This window comes from Rhopalosiphum padi, chromosome 3 (genome assembly GCF_020882245.1).
Source record: "Rhopalosiphum padi isolate XX-2018 chromosome 3, ASM2088224v1, whole genome shotgun sequence".
In the NCBI taxonomy this organism is placed as follows: Eukaryota; Metazoa; Arthropoda; class Insecta; order Hemiptera; family Aphididae; genus Rhopalosiphum; species Rhopalosiphum padi.
The window spans coordinates 51658755-51677789 of NC_083599.1; the positions used below are offsets into that span (position 1 = coordinate 51658755).

The 19035-nt window shown below is 23.5% G+C and overlaps 1 protein-coding gene across 1 annotated transcript; it reads left to right on the forward strand.

The window, feature by feature from the left end:
- The first annotated feature begins 1533 nt into the window (after window positions 1–1533).
- Window positions 1534–18441, forward strand: LOC132926920 (hemicentin-1-like). Its single transcript, XM_060991346.1, has 14 exons — window positions 1534–1694; window positions 3225–3458; window positions 4132–4361; window positions 6947–7312; window positions 7501–7651; window positions 8248–8420; window positions 13287–13359; window positions 13491–13632; window positions 13722–13843; window positions 15946–16092; window positions 16209–16343; window positions 16438–16541; window positions 17292–17555; window positions 17965–18441. Exons 2-14 carry the CDS (start codon window positions 3227–3229, stop codon window positions 18151–18153), a joined length of 2328 nt encoding a protein of 775 aa, XP_060847329.1. The 5' UTR covers window positions 1534–1694; window positions 3225–3226; the 3' UTR covers window positions 18154–18441.
- Window positions 18442–19035: the final 594 nt, after the last annotated feature.

Below are 19035 nucleotides of genomic sequence, written 5' to 3' on the forward strand. Positions count from 1 at the left end.
AATATTCTAATTTTTTTGTTAATTTTTGGGTGATGATAAATTACAATTTTCCTAATGATTGAAAAACATTTTTGAATAATATAGTAGAAAAATATTTCAATTTCTGTATCGCATTGGTTAAAGAAAATAAAATAGCTAGGTAATCGGATAAAATTTTAGATTTGTGTCTAAAATTTGGTCAAAAGCACTCAAATGTTAAAAATATGTGTAGTTTATATTTAATAGTTTAAATAAGGGGTAAATCCACGATAATTTATTTTGTCACAGACAACATCTATAGTTTATTATTAAATTACTCATTAGATATAGTCATAACTTTTTTTGTTAAATTATTTCACACTATAATATATCGTTGTATAATAAATAATTATTAATTCCTCAACATTCAATCATCCACATACTCACCAAATTGTACGTGTTGCTGAATCAATATATGAGCGATATATTCCTATATATAAGCATGGGTTGAACTATCTATAAAATGTATACATTTATTTTAATATGTATCTGCTTAAATATTTTAAAAGTTTCGTAATGGGATACAATTTATAAGCACGAATGATCAGTTCAACGTTACAGTTCAAAGGATTATGTAATATTCAAGTACTATTTTAATTATTTTTTTATATTTTGTTTACCCGAGCTATAATTGCGATAAAATCGAGGTAAAATATTGTTTTATAATTTATTTATAAATTTAATTATTATTATTTTTTAGCTATATTATTCTGTTATATTTTTGTTTATAAATATAAGAGCTCGATTTTTATTAAAATTGCTTTGAGTACTTAGCCATGGGCTATTTAAACATGAATTTTAGCATATTTATTGTTTACTTTTTTTTATTAGATATGAATTATTAATACTACCTGTTAAGTTAAAAATATGCATTTTTTTTAATACTTACTTTACGTTTACTTATGGAATAAAATTAGTGTGCATCCACTTAACTTAATACACATTATATCAACTTTATAATTTAAAAACAGGACCATAGGTTATGTAGATATATTAAAAATGTTTATTGTGCATGATATTTTTATATTACGTACGTAAATATACAGCATACGTATTACGTACTATAAAGATTAAGTACTTAAATTTATATACTTAGAAAAATCCGTAGTTATTATCGATTTACGTAGTGCCTATACCGTAGAACGATACATTTTGTCAATCTAGTTATGTTTCGTACTTTTTGTTTTGAATCCTGTTTTTATGTAATGCATTTACGCATCATGAAAACGCGTACCCCCCCAAAAAAACTCGATTAAGAAAGGTGTTTGTACTCTATATACGCATTGTCGTGTAGTTCTCAATATAGAAATCTAAACGTTTATGCTGACCAAGTATATTATGTAATATGTATATGAAGGTAATTTATATTACCTACTACTTACTACCTACTATTCTATAACAAAACACGACCTTTGAACTGAAAGCAAAAAAAAATATATATTTATATACATATCGCATGCGGACTTACTGACCTTAATTAATGATACAATTTTACAGTGTCATTCTATAGCTTATTGTTATCGACTAACTATGTATAACATTTGATTAAGAGCACGAGAAGAAGAACAATATTACCAGAGATTCAATAATTATTGTTCAATTATTGTTGTTCACGTTTTTGTTTATCAGTCGTTGTGTTCTGCTAGTGATTCAAAATATTATTTTTATAGAAATAAGTAAGTAACTAGAACAATTTAATATATTATACATAGTTTTTAAATTTAACGTAATAAATATGTATGTACTTCTTATCTTTACACCATTTATATGCGTTTTTTACTAATTTATAAAAAAAAGTAACAACATATTATTATTACAATTGGTGGTGAATTATGTTACAACGCCTTAATTTATTAATTTGAAAAATAATATTTTGTACTTTTAAAATATCATCTATTTGATAGTAAAGAGTCTAGAATAAAATTATTTCATTATTTTCAACTATTCATGAAAAATATTGTCGTAAACTATATTATAATATTATAATAACTATAAATTAATAACATATTAAATAATCAAAATAATTTGTAAAAGTAATATTATAATAGAGTAATAGACTAAAATAGACTAAATTTATAACTTGCCAAAATTAAAAAAATAATTATTCTAAACTTATAAAGACCATAAGTTGTCAATGAATCAGTCTTAACATAGTAATTTTTAGTTTAATTAATTAGTTTTGATAAACTTCACTCCATCATAAATTTCAAAAATTGTTATATTTAACATTTTATTTTCGATTACTTTTATTTCTAACAAGTATATTATAATAATATACTATTTCAAATTAATTTCATAATTAAGCGTGAACAATTTTCTGAATTAATACTATATTATTAATAAATTGATTAAACATCTGAATTATTGTTAAATGTATATTTTCCTAATCTATGTACTACATTTTTCTAAAATAATTTTAAAATATATTATTTTAGTTTATACTTAATTAATTTTTAAATTTAAATTAGTACGACAAATAGATAGATATTCTAAAAATAATCCTTAAAAACGTAATTGAGTTATCCTTGTTTTGTTATGATAGATATTCAATAGATATACTGTCTAATCAAATTTCCATTAAAAAATTATAATTAGTAGGTATTTTAAATTTTTATTACTACTTGGAAATTAAATTAACTAATGTAATATTTAAAATTTTATAAACTGAAATATAGGTGCTCAGGTCTAAGATAATAATATATTTAAGTATTTGTGTTTTATTATTTGGACATATTAAATTACTTTTTTTTTATACAGTTTATGACTTTGTTTCAGGAAAAGCCAGATTTTTTTATTCATATTTAAATTAAAAAATACATTTATTTTCACGTGAAAGTTAATTAATAATAATTAATACCATTACTATGGTCGTTTAGAGATAATTTTATGGCTATGTATAAAAAAAAAACTTATAAGTACAACGTAAATGTTATTACTCTATTAAAATCGACTTAACAATTCGATTAATTACGTAGATATATTTTTTTACATATATTTTTAAATTAAAAGTTTTTATAATTATTATCGTTAAACGTCAGACATTTTATCAATAGCACACACTATATAAATACACTATATTGTATAAATATATTGTAAGATTGAAGCGTGGTCAGTTATAAACAGATTATATTGATATTGAAAAAAAAAATGATCAGCAAATTGCAAAGCATTTATATACTTTATATTAATAATGACGTTTATTCAAGCAATGAATTGGTTAGTCTCGCTGACCATTGTCTGCTTGGCAGTGCAGTGCGGCACTGTTGTGCAGTATCCGGAAGATGTGTACAGCAGTTTGGCTTTCGTTTTCGACACGACGGGCTCCATGGAGAATGACTACTTACAGTTGAAATCACACGCGGAGAGCATTATGAATTACGTGCTGGCAAGGAATAACACTGAAATCAAGCATTTCGTTTTTGTACCATTTAACGACCCAGGTATAGTCGAATACGTACTGTATCATTATCTAAATGTAATGTACATTTAAAATGTCCCGACGTCCGTAATTATAGATGAAGGGATGTTTGCACATTAAAAAATTCCTATATATAACATTGTGTATATACTGGTATACGTATATATATATATATATTTATAGGTATTACACGATGATTGTTTTATCGTGAACCTCGGAATATCATAAAAAAAATACAATTTTTTTTTTTATTTTACAAACGAATACGGTATAAACATTTTTTTTTTTAAATACTGACTATTTCTCAGAATTGATATAACTCTACAATTTGTCATTTCAGTAATAATTTTTCGACAAGAAATGTAATTCACAAAATTATTTGTTGTTTACTAAATTAAAAATGTTATTACACCTCCGATGAATTTACACCACTAATATTGCTTCCGCGTGTAAAGTAAACATCATAAAGTTTCTTTTCTTTTATGCGCATTAAAAGTAATGATACCGGAATATAGTAGTATAATGGAATCCCAAATAAATATTTTTTTTCAGATGTTCTATATTACAGCTACATGAACATTATAATATATTTATATTTTCCGTAAAACTAAAATGTGATTTTTTTTTACTAATTCCCGAATAGTTTACAATAATTTTATGTCTTAGATGATATTGTTATGGTTTTGTTTGAACAGATGTGGGACCTGTGACTGAAACATTTGACCCAAAGGTAGTAATGTACAAACTTAATCAAGTACTGATAGGTGGAGGTAATGATTGTCCGGAAATGGGAATAACGGCAGTGATAGAAGCGTTAAAAGTTGTGAAGCCCAACTCGTATATATACGTGTTTACTGATGCACCGCCTAAAGATTCACATTTAGTTTATGACGCCCTCGAGTTAATCCAAAGAAAACAATCTCAAGTAATTAATTTAAAATTAATATTGTTAAAAATCTTCAGACTATGATGTTATAAAAGTAAAAATGATTTAATGTCTTACAACGGCACTGTTTTTTAAAAAAAAAAATATTTATTAGCCGTAAAATAATGTTTGGATATATTTAGCACGTGCTAGTTTTGTATTTTAATATTACAAGTATTTATTTATTTATGTATTTTATTCGAATAGCTTCTTTACATCATAATTCAAGAATAACTTACATTTCTCTACCGAGCTGTACCGTTTTAATCTTTTCAAAAGTTGGTTTATTGTATGTAATATTACTTATTGACTACATTCCAACAATATTTGCCAAATCATGATAAACAATAATACATTATCTTGATTATATCACGTAATCACTTATTCGTGTTTTTTACCATAACTTTATAAAACTACTTATAAAATTGTCATACTTTATTAGTAAGTACTTAATTTACTTTTAAACAGTAAAACGATTTATCTATAGTAGGTAGTGCAGTGAAAAAAATAACTATACACTTAAAATTGTTTATATATATATGCATACCTATATTTTTGGTGAACAATTTCTATTTTGACCTTTTCATTAATATCTGCATTTTTAGATTCCAAGTGGACCAATGAAATAAGGTATGACAATGATTATTGAATTATTTTTTTGTATCAGCAGATACTTTTTAAATCAGTAATATATTTCAATCTTCAGCATTAAGGATTATTTTGGTGCCAAATTAGCATTATAGTTTCTATTCTTGTTTGGTTAGTTAAAAAAGCGTAACGTTCAGATTTCAACTGATAATTTCTACGGTTGAAAATTATTATTTATCTTAACATTTTTTAAATATAGTGTTATTAAAAGCTATTATTTCATATTTTTCAATTTGATTAACATGCTTTATTCATTATTTATGTAATTATTCGTCTAATTAGTATGAAATTATGAAATCAATTAATTATTATGGTAAAACTATTCATTTATTATTATTTTTTGATATTACGTTTCTTTGTATAATAATGTAAGTACTTCAAATTTCAATTAATATCTGACTTAGACAATGACAATGGAGGTTAATTGTTTTGTCGTAACGTTGTGCATGTCAATATATATTAATATTGTGTATAGTTAATGTACCACTTGTTAATATGAGAACTTACATTCTAGCAGTGTTCGCACTTTACAAATGTTTATCTATAAATTATTTCTATATTGCAGTTATTCTTTATGTAATATTAAACCCTTTCGGATTTTATAAACGTGTACAATGTGTACATGTTTTAATTACTCTAGTTATTATATGAACTAAGTTAGAACTTTAATAATTATATATATATATATATATTAGGAAATATCATACAAAACTTAATATTTAAAAATAAATATATTCGTGATTTCTAAAATCGGTTTTTTTTATCTAGAAAATAAGATTTAGTTGGTAATAGAAAATTACCATACATTTATAAACAATCGGGAAAAATTAAAGAAAATTGGAGTATCTGGAAAACAATAGTTATCGAAAAAATCGATACCTAATATTTTCTTGTTGTAATTTTAAAACGAAACATTGATGAGACTGTACATAATTTAAATTTTCAAAAAAAAAAAAATTTAATATCATTATATTTAACAACTGACAAGATGCAATTTTTATAATATTTTTTTCTAGAAATTATATTCATAGATATTTGAAATACCTATTTAATTGTTTTCGTTTTATTTTAATAAAATTTAAAAAGCTTAATAATTTAACACGAAATTCGACTTAAAGTGACATTTTAACCGATAGAAAATATCAAAACTAAATTGTATTATGTGATGATGTGAATTATATTCACAATTATTTATATCATTTTTATTCGTGTTAAAATGCTGACGATATAGTTTAAAAGTATAAAGTTTGCTATTATTCCCTTTTTCTCAAAAGTACTACACATTTTAAACCTTATTTTTTTTTTTGCTTTTCAAAAAATGTATACAACAGTTTTTTATATATATATAAATGAGCTTTCCACGTACCACTAATAGAGAAATACTGACCTAGAAGAATTATTTAGAGGTATAATTTCGTGTTCATAAACATTTTCTCAATCCTATATCCTAACATTGTATCTATTAACGTAATCATTTAAGTGAAAATGGGATTTTTCTGGAAACTATAAATTTATGAAGATTTTAAAATTCCAAAATTCTTGAAAAAAATTCAATATATTCTCGTCCTAGTGGCATTATACTTATAGTTTATAATATTATATAAAGTTTTTTTTTCTGATGATTTTAATTGCACAAATTATAAAATATTAAAAATATATTTCAGGCCTATATTAAATCCAATATGCTAATAGTTTATGATATGCAACTTAAGAGATTTTTGAGATTTTTAATTAAATAATATTTGTATTTCTTATTTTAATATAAATCGAAATTGTTATTACAGATAATTAATTACATTTTATAGAGTTTTTTATTACAAAATAATGATATGTGTTTTTGTAAGTCTATGTTCTAATGAATGATTTAAAAAAAAAATTAAAGAAATTACAGTACACAAATTATTTTGAAGGTACCTATTGTAAAAAAATGTGCGCAGGTTGTTGTTTTAAGAACAGAACACGGATGCGTATCATCAGATACTAGCTACGAAAATATAGCATCATTGGGGTCAGGTAATGTATTCGACGTGAACAAGGGAGATATATCAAAAGTACTGGAGTTTGTCAAAACATCTATGGACACAAATAGAGTAAATTTGATGTCTGTAAATATTCCACAAAAACAATTGATACCGTTTCCGAAAAAGCTAAGTATTGACGAAAGTATAAGAAGTCTCCAGGTATCCGTCTCTGGACTGAATTCAAATATTGACGTGGTGAATCCCATAGGTAGAAAAATGGATGAATCAAATGGGTTGATTACTGATTTGAACTTGAAAAATGTTAAAATCATCAATATTCTGGTAATTTTTTCAAAGATAATTATTTTGTTAGACATATTTATTTATATTTTAATGAACATTATATATGAGGGATATATTATTCTATCATTTATGTTGATTTTATGATTTTTAAATAGTTTATGACTATCTTATGTAATATATAAATATTAGATATTAAGTAACAGTAATATGTATTTTGTATTTCTAAGGAACCCATGCCCGGTGAATGGACTTTGTATATAACTAGTGAATCTTCACATGAAATTCGTGCTTGCGGAATCAGCACAAAAAATTTTGACTTCGGATTTGCTATTGCAAAACCAAAAAATTTGTCGCAAACTAGCCACAGGCCACTTAAAGGTATTTTGTTTATTCAAACATACTGCATCATCAATTGAATGCAAATAATAGTTATGTCCAAAAAATACAGTTAAATTCATGTTAATTTCACTGTTCTTAAGTTATAACATATAATACGGAATTTATTCGTTTAAATATAATTGTTGTTGGTAAGTATTAATTTCAGTGCGATGTTTAGAAATGACGTACAAACTAACGAGTTTGTAGGTTCGTTTTTAAAATAATCGATAAACTTACTTGTACCTACCTGCAGACTGCAGTGTGGGTATATACACAAACTATTCAATGCAAATCCACCTTTTTATTTTACGCTATGTCCATTGCATCGTTTATTAGAAACATCTGTATTCAAACCATAATTGATGGATTTATTAGAAAATTATAAATTTTGAGTGCACATTTATTAAAAATAATCGTCGAATATATTGATCAATATTATATCATTATTCATTGCGTTCGATTATAACATTTTGAAATACACTATTACTTATCTATATATTTATACGTTTAATGTTATGTTAACATTAACAACAATACTTTTAATAATTCAGTTATTTTGCATTAAAAATAACAGTAAAATTAATGTTTTATAATAGGTGCTAAAAACTATATATTAGTAGATTGCCCAGATGTTAAGAAATTTGTATCTTGTAAGATTCAAGATTTAAGCAGTGATGGTAGAACAGAGGCTCTGCCAATATTAGTTTTTGGAAAAAATATGTTGTTATGTGGTCCATTCATACCCAATGATAATCCTTTTTATGTTCAGGTAAATATACATGTGTCATTACTATGTTAAATATTAGTAAGGTGATAAAATAATAATTAGAATTAGAATTCAAAATAAAATGTAGGTTTATTTCTAGGTAATATTGATTATAAGCGTACACGTACGACGCGACCTGTATAATATACAACGCTAAATAAAATTATATGTTTAATAGGTAAATTATGATATTATACAGTACAAATTTGTTAAAATAACTAGTAACAATTTATTTAACGTAATATAATTATTTGAACAGACGATTTCTATAGAATATACTTAATACGTGGAATTTTAAATAAACATTTTTGATTGTTATTAATATCTGTATTAAAATTTAAATAGATAGAATGGCATTTTACTAATGAATAAATATCAAATTTATTATAAATGTACAGGTTGTCTCTCTGTGTTTTTCATCAAAAATAATATTTTTTTTTTTTTTTTGATTCACATATTTAAAATCTATCGACTTCAAATTTAATAATTCTCCACATTGGATATTCAATAAAAATTAATTGTATTTGTATACCTACACTAAAAAATTGAATAATCGATTCAATTCATTGCATCATTTTTTTATAACAACATTAATACAAAGTATTGTTATTTATTATTAATAAATAAAAGCTTAGATTAACTGGAATATTGTTTTACTTAGTCAATATATATATATATTTAGAAACTTAAAATAATTTAAACACATCATTTTATGGTAATTACTAAAATAATTTTAATTTTTAAATTCAATATATTATATTATTTATTAACCTTTAATTATTATTATTATTATTATTATTAGTTGGTTTTATAAGTATGAATAATGATCTTATATATTATTTAAAATCACTAATTACTATATTTATTATTAAACCAAGCTCGTTTTGAGCGAGAAACATATAATTAAAAATATTTTAAACATAATAAATAAAATTATTCAGATTATTTTTAGAAACAAATTATCATAATAATATATGCAATATGAATATATGCATAAAAATTGAACTAGAAAATAATAATTATTTATCACATATTTTTTTTTGATAATTTTTATTGGTGATAAAAGACATTTAAAATATATGAACCCATATTAAGTTTAGTCATTATTACATTTTAACACACGCTTATTGTTTATAGCAATGCATGACTGAGTATAATATTGCAGGTAACATATATGTATGAGTCAAATTGTTGAATATATTTTTAACAACTTGAAAGATATTATTTTTAGATTCTGAGTGAAGCAATGAATGTATTGATTTTTAATGATATGTGTCTGTATGTGTATTGTGTGTGTGTGTGTGTGTCTTCACCATTTAGAACTGTAAAAATGCTTTGATTTTCAAGTTCAGAGGTGGTTTCTGATTACGATTTGAATGTAGTAGGTAGGTACTTTGGAGGGTTCAAAAACAAAATATTCTCAGTATTTTTTTAATAATCGAAAAAAATAAAAACGAAAAGAGAATTTTTACGCTAAACCAATTTTCGATAAAATTGAAATCTTTATTTTCTTATAATCTAAAAACAAATAACTCCAGAAACATGATATTTTCAGCAAGTACCTATCCACTTTATAATTTCCTATACCTAGTATAATTTCAAAAGGTTTTAGTTGTTTTATTTTAATATTCAATAAAAAATTATTCACTTGATCTAAAAATCTTGAAAATTTAATACAGGGTTCTTCATAAATTACGATTAATAGAAATTTTTAAAAAATTAGCGTTAATCCAAAAAGAAAATTTTACAATCTTTTGAAGTTCAAATTTTAACGGATTTTGTCAAAACCACGAAAATTAATAAATTATTTTGTAGTTGAAAATTATATTTATTAATATTTTTCTTATGTAATAGATATAAAGTTCTTTATACGCTTTGCAACCTTAAAAAAAAAATTGTATTTGTAAGAATAATTAATTTCATTTGAGCGTTTGAAGTTCAAATATTTATAACATCATCTTCACCAGTAAAATAAATATTTTTCTGAAACAATTTTTATTATTATGTTGTTATTCAAAAACGAATAACCATATAGATACTTGAAATTTTCAATAAATGTTTGTATTATCATTTTCAAGTTATTTATAGTCATGATAAATTGTTGATTTTTTTAGTTTCTTTTTTTAGCTGTTGATAACAATATTAATCACTGAGTTGAAATTTTCAAACATTTAATACAAGATCTGCCATATTATGTTTTTCTTATATTTATATAAAAATATTAAAAATATATAGTCATAATTTTTTATACATGCGTTAAAATTAAAATTGATGTCATTATTATAAAAATTCACAAGTTACAAATATTTTGTATTAAAAATTTTATAAATTTTTATGAGTAAGGTTTAAAAATTTAATTCAATACTTCTCATAAATAGTTCATACAGAAACTAAAAAAATCTAAAAACTCTATAAACATAATTATTTTTCTCAGATATTTAAAATATAAATTTGGACGAAATTATATATTTGAACAATAAATGACGATGTTCATTGTTTTATTATAATTTAGATATATTTGTGGGAACTTTTAATTGAGTATATTATTATACATTTTAGTATATGCTATGTAATTTTCAAAATATTAAATAGACTCACTTTAATATATTATGAACTTATTCACAATATTTTACGGTAAGGTTGTAGGTTGTTAATAGCTTATAACAATAATATAATAAATAAATAAATATATAAACATATGTAGGGTTTTTATCATTAAATCAACCTACTGTAATACTAATATATTATAATAAATTACCGTAATTGTAATAGCAATACAGATAAACATATTATCATAAAATATACTTACAGTGATGTAGGCTGACTATAACTGTCATAATCGTTTTTCGTATACAACTATCAATGATATATTATCGAATTCAAATTTCTTACATAAATTAAAGTGACCTCTACTGAACACCTAATCCATAGCATAGGGGTACTCATGTATCCATCTTTTTTTATAATATAACTTTAAAATATTCTATAATCTATAAAAACTTAATATGATTAAAATGTATATTGAATGTTTCAATTTGTTTTTATATATTCGAATATTAGAAATTGATTAAATATTTCATATTAAGTAAGAATATTTAACTTCTTTCTAGTGTACTACAATGACTCAGACAGTTTTATCAGAAAATATAGTATTTTAATATAGTTTAATTAAATTATGACCTAAATATATTTATTTTATTGTTTTAATTTATAAAAGTTGTATTCAAATAAATGGTTAGTACCTAACTAAAGTGATTTATATCTTAAAGAGATACTTAATTTATGTTTATTTATTTTTTTGAAAACATTTTATGACAGTCAAAAATCTTCAAAAGAATTAATAGGTACATAATTTATCCATAAATTAAAATTTTCAAATATATTACAAATTAATACACAGTTTTATAGTACATTTTATAGTGTTTTTTAATAATTAAAAACATATTGTGTACAAATTTAGACATATCAGTAAACACCAATTTTTGACTAATTTTCGTCATTTTTGAGTGAATTAATGCTTTGTTCAAAATCGGTTTTTTCCAATTAAATAAATTTATTTGTTTTCAAACTCCCCAGTAGCTTTGTTAACTATTTTATCCTTTTCAGTTTTAATTTACATACATCAAACACAATTATATCGTAAATTAAAAGCGTTAACTTTAAAATTTTTTAATATGCACTAAACTGACTAAACTATATTAATATAGTTTTAAAACGTTGTTTTTTCGAACTAAATATATTTTTTTTTATTCCGATATAATGATACGTTTCAACCATTTAGATTCAGTAATACAGATTAAGATTCTTATCACTTTATTTTGTTGAGAAACACAACTTTTATACAATTTAAAAATTTGGAGTTAATGACCTTAATGTTTGTCATGTATAGGTTGAAAAACTTGTATTAAATTTTCAAATCTTGTGTATAAAAAAAAATTGTCCATAAGTTTTTTACTACAAATAATAATTTGAGAATTATTGAGATTTTTACAAATTTTGTCGCAAATATAAATTTAAACTTTTATACAAAAATATATTTTCTATACATTTTTGATGTTTTTAATTTTTAAATGAAAAATCTTGTATTAAATTTTCAAGAATATATTTACTTAGTGAAGTAAGAAAACTAGAAATGAAAAATTTTAAATATAAAAGAAGTCAAAATCTTTTGAAAATAATATTATATTGTATAATGATCAATGATCATATGATAAAAATTTCAAGTAACAACGGTTATCCGTTTTCAAGTTACACCAAAAAAACATAATCGATTTGATCAAAAACTGGATTTGCGTAAAAGTTCCCATTTTTCCTAACTTTGTTTTTGTTTTGCTTGGTTATTTTGAAAAATACTCGCAATTTTGTATTTTAATTTCTTTAAAGTACAAACACTACAAACTAAATTCAATAGAAGTATTATTTCGACTCAATATTATGTATACACAGATACACACATAAAAAACCATATATCATTGTAAAATCAATAAATTTTTCATTCATTCACTTCGTTTAGAATCTAAAACAATAGTGAATATTATTTTTTAATTTACTAGAACAAAGAACATAATATTATTTTTTTTAATTTTTTTTATATTTAAAATACATAAATAATTTAATATCATTTAGTATTAAATTATTTTAATGATGTTGTGTATATGAAAATGCCTATTATAGTATCATGCCATTTACATAACGAAAATATTAAAAATACTTCTAATTAAAATGATTTGCTCGTTAGAGTACTAAATAATATAATCATTAATAAGACCTATTTAAATTAAATTTGATTTTACAAAAAAATATTATTTGTAGGTACTTAATATTTAATGTTTAAATACACTAAACTTATTGTTCTGTTGTTTAATTTAGGTAATTGGTATGAACAGTTTTAATAATTACTTCAAGCGCATTACTAAAACTAGCATTATTCCCAATGAACCTGGTAAATTATAGTTATATTATAAACATTATGCATTTATTATTTTAATATACTTACTATAAATTAAAACCGTACGTATAAAGCATATGCAATTTATATTTATATATATATATATATATACATATTATAAATAGATGTACCATACATAACTACCACAAAAAAGGCGATCGGAGTAGTTGGCGGTGAATTGCGTATCAATTGTCATGTCGAGTCATTAGTCCCAGTCACAGTTACCTGGGAGTCACTAAATTACCCTCGACAAGCTTGGAACTTTAGGTATTGGATATAACTAATGTAGTTTTGATGGTGTGAATCACTAAAAACTTTTATTTGTAAAAAAAAAAAAAATTATAAATTAATTTCAGCCAGAGTTCAGAAATTGAATTAGTCATACGCAACATAACATTCCAACATGGTGGCATTTTCACGTGTGGGGCACAAAATATTGCTGGCTATTCCAAATCAACAACTAACGTCACCATAATATGTAAAAAAAATCATAGTTATTAATCTATCTAGGTATAATATATGAAATTATATACATATGTGATACAATAATGCAAACACAATGTAGGTAATATATTATATTGAACTTATTATACTTAAAAAAAAATGATGATCGTTAAATTACGCTTTATGGATAGTAAAATAATGAGGGTGACTTTACATTAATATATTATGATAATAATAATAATTTAGGTAGCTAATCAAAGTATAGTTTGTAAACAATTAGTTTATAAACAATGATACATTTTTGTTTCGTAAAAAATAAGATGTTGTACTATAAAATTGAATATATAATTTAGTTTAGTTCAATTTTATAAAAGTCTAAAAATATTAGATATTTATTACTTGAATTATATTATATTATGTTATATCGTATATTAATTTTGTATATTACTTATTGTGATAATTTTTTTCTATAGTTTTTAAATTCAGTAATAATAATGATCTAATACAGTACTGAATTTAAACTAAAAAAGAAAAGAACCTGAAAATTATTATTATTATTATTTATGTAAAATATGATATAATAATACATTAGGCTTCATACTAATCATACTTCTTAGGCGTGTTTACAGTGCGGTCACTCTGGCAATGACCTTTGAATTCAAATTAAATCAAAACTAATTTTAGAATTGTTTTAGTTTTTTTTTACGTTGGGTGGACTGTACTTTGCCAAAAATTACTCTATGATCTGTACTACAATTTTGTGAAATTTTACTACACATGCCTCCTAATAGTTCTATATTATAGTTAACATTTATAAATATTTGTTTATTTTTTTTCAATACTTGGTAACAACGATTTTTACCATTTAAAATAACATCCTAATCTCAAATTATGTAGGTAGAAAGCATATTTTATACAACCAACGATAACTCTTCTCGGAACATTAATTGATACCTACCTAATCATAATTTAAAATTTACAACCTAAATATTGCCAAACTATTATCACACGATCGTCGCCTATTGATTTTATTATACAAATACAGTAGTACAGTCGTAATATAAAGTTACAATATGTATCAATTAGAAATGAATAAATAATTTAAAGTATCGACCGGCCATAACTTAAATGCATAATACATTTTTCATGATAAATTATCCATAAAGTGTATTGTTGTTTAGAGTACACATGATTTTTAAATTTCGTATCACGTATGTTTACTTATATATAACAATATAATTTAATAACCTAGTTCATATATTATTGTTATGTAAATGATGAATAATAATTATTCTTCGAATCTATAGGCTTATATTTTAATTAGGTACTAGGTTTTGACAAATAACAGTGGTGGAGTAATAATTTGAAATCAATCATGTAAACATTATGATAAAAATTGTTTGTGCTCCATTAGTTATTAAGTGAGTTTTTTAATAATAAACTAGTTTATAGAGTCCCTCGATATATTTATTATGATCAAATGTAAATGTTCTCATATAATTCTATAGATCGAACAACATTAATATCTAAAAGAGTGTTAACAATCTGAACACAATGACGAATATTACTGTAAAAATTTGAACACTATATTAAAATTATTTTAAACGTTGACGGTCAAATGTCTGGCATTTTAATAAAAATTACCATATAATCACTAATGAGATCACAAATATTTTAATAAATAATAACTATTTTTATTTTAAGTGTACAATCATAAAATATACATTTATACGTTCGTGTTATTTAAATATAACAATTTATCAATGATAACCAAAATCATATATTTTGTTTGAACAATTTTTATAATAAATTTTCCTAATTGTTAATTATTCTGCTTCACCTTTGTATTTTTAATTTTATAAAATTAACAGATTTATTTACTGTCGGTCATATAAAATGAACTTATAAATAAACCCACTTACTTGAATAAGCTATACTTTTTGATTAATTTAATTATTCTCTAATCATCATATCACGGCGGGTTCGCTTGGTTTTATTTAGGTAGCGTAAATACGCAAACAAATACGATTAATTTCGTATCGATTAGCACCTAATTAAATTACTTACCTATTAATCAAATATTTATGTATATAAACGTGTACCTTGTCAATATGTCTTATTTTTTCTTACTCTTAGCCAAGCCAACGATTGCCGAGGGAAACGATAATGTAACTGTGGTATTACCCGAAGGTGGAGATTATTCGATGACGTGCACAGGTCACGGAGTACCTGCCCCCAAAATGATCTGGTTCATGAATGGTTCTCCTATTTCTCATTACAACGGCAAGTACATAGTAGTACAATACCGTATAATAAAATTATTATATATTAATGTATTATGATGGAACTTTCTGAAATCAAACAAAAACTGTTTCTGATGACAAATTATCCTGTCTTAGACCACATTTTAGTCATAAACGACATCCTGAGGCTGATTATTTACGACGCTTCGTTAAGCGATTCAAACGTGTACACTTGTCGAGCTTCAAACGAAGCCGGGGCAATTGAGAAAAGTTATAATATTGTTGTTAAAGGTGATATTATTTTTACTAAGTTTTCATATAATATTTTGCTCGTGGAAAATTATACGTACTTACTGATATTTTATGTATTTGAATTTAATTGTAGTTGAAACGGGTATTTCGATAGCAAACGAATCATTGGTCATAGACGAACAAGATGACGTTCTTATGAATTGCCCATTAACAAACATGAACAATAAATGGTATAAGGTGAGATAGATTTATATAAGAAAAAATATAAAATTAGAGGAGATTATATTTTTTACTCATAGTAAAATGTATACATTATAAATAGGTATTGAATTCTATGTGTAACTATAAGATGATGCGTCTTACAAGTTACGATAAAACAATTTACTTAGTACTTAATTAAAAAAATCAAATAATAGTTTTAAAAAGCTATAGCTTAAAAATATAATCTGTTTAATATATACAAAATGTAGGCATTGTTAATCTCATCAAAATTCAGTAATAGGTAGGTACCTAATCTTACCTTTTATTGAATGGTTATAACTTTTCTAGAGGAAAACATAAATTTGAATACAAGAATTTGTATTGTTTCCAATTATTATAGGATAATATCTATGCCCTTATAGCTTATGTACCTATATAAAATACTCGATTACCTCTTTTAGAGGTATAATACTTCATAAATCATATTTACTTCTTAGTCTTTACAGTATTTACAGTCTATATAGGTATACATATTAAAAACTATAAGTACGTCATACGAAACTCGATTAAAAGGTAAATACATTATGAACATTTTAAGTCATTAAAGTGGAGAAAACCACATAATGACAATAAAACGTAAAATCATTGTATTAGTAATTACCATTTATATCACTAATTATCGCTTGACTATTAAAGTTTTATATAGGTATATATACATAAAAAAAAATAGGTCATATCGTCAGTTACTATTTGTTACTATCTGTATGATTGTGTGTATAATTGTAGGACGGTGTTAACATCAATGATTTAGTTTACAAAAGAGCAGATGAACAACATTTCAGACAAAAAAATCGTACATTAAAAATCTATGAACTGGACGAATTAGATGGTGGTGTATACACGTGTATGAGCTCCGATGCAACGTATTCATTTCACTTACAAGTTGCGTTCGCTCCTTATTTCATAAAATACCAGCCTGAGACAATGATGATCGGTAGAAACGAAACAGTTGTGTTTGACTGCAAGGCAAAAGGATTTCCAAAACCAAAAGTAAGCATCACTGTACTATGCGTACCATTATCAGAGATAAAAATAACTTACTATTAATACTAATTAGAGACATACTTTTGTATAGTAGTATAATATATTAATATTGAGTATAATGTAAACGTATAATTATAGGTATTAATATTATACTATTATACGGGTAATGCTATAAGTTATTATAGATTTTATTATTATTATAAATATTTACAATCAATACAAACAGTGTATATTAAATACGTTTTAGAATAAAAGAAAGAATATAAATGTATAATTATTTAAATATTGAACACTTAAGTGTGGAAACCGTTCACTAACATTAAGTTATTTAATTATAGTTAAGGTTATATAGTGTTTAAAAGGATAAGTAGTATTAAGTGTTGTTATTTAAAATACATTTTGTTTGTGTTTTCAGGTGTTATGGAGAAAACTTGAATCGTCATTGCCAATAACTCAGTGGACTTTAAAAGATACAGAGTACTTAGAAAATAAACAGATACTTAAAATTCATTCTGTCGACTGGATACATAATGGAACTTACACTTGCATTGTTAAAAATAAATTAGGGATCGAAAAACGTCGTTTTGAGTTATATGTATTCTAATACAATTTACTGTACTATAAACGTATTTTATTATATTGTCGTACTACATATATACTTAAGCACATTACATCTTTTTAATAAATCTTATTATATTCAATAGTGAACATTGGAAAATATTTGATAAGTGTTCATACCGAAGTGTTCTAACTTATAAATGTTTAAAACTAAACATGTCAAAATACTTTTATCTATATGACTATAAGCACCATACAATTTATATAGTATACCTACACATACAATTACGTTAAATTGGAAATGTTTTGTTGGGAAATAAATGATTTAACTTAACCTGTGTGACAATTTTATCAAGAAGTAATCTAATTTTACTTGTATACCTTTACAATTTTAAAGTTGGTTCTAAAATAAAATACAAGTTGTAATAGCTTTTAGATGATAATATGTCTCACATAGTCACATGTATACCTGTAGAATTTGAGCTTTAATCATATCAAGGATAATTGGTATTATTAGATATTTTTAAATAACTGTATAATTTCACTTCAATAAACACAGAGTTGTTATGATTGATGAAAAAAATATAATCATAGATACATCTCTTAAATTTAAATTTTAAATTTTAAAAATCTAATGCAATTTAACATTATAATTGTATAGTGTAATAAATAATAAATAAAAATAATATATTGTATATTATTTTAATTAAAATGTATAATTATTTTTATTCTATAATATAGGTATCATTTCGATTATTTATATTAAAATTGGGCGCATTCTAATTTTCTCTAAATGTAATAAGTATTATTAAAATTAAAAAAAAATCACGCTTAAAATAATATAATATATTATACGCATAGCTACCCAACGTGTAGAAAATTAATCAATGCATTTAAAAAGTTTGATCGCAAGTTAAGTGCCCCTACC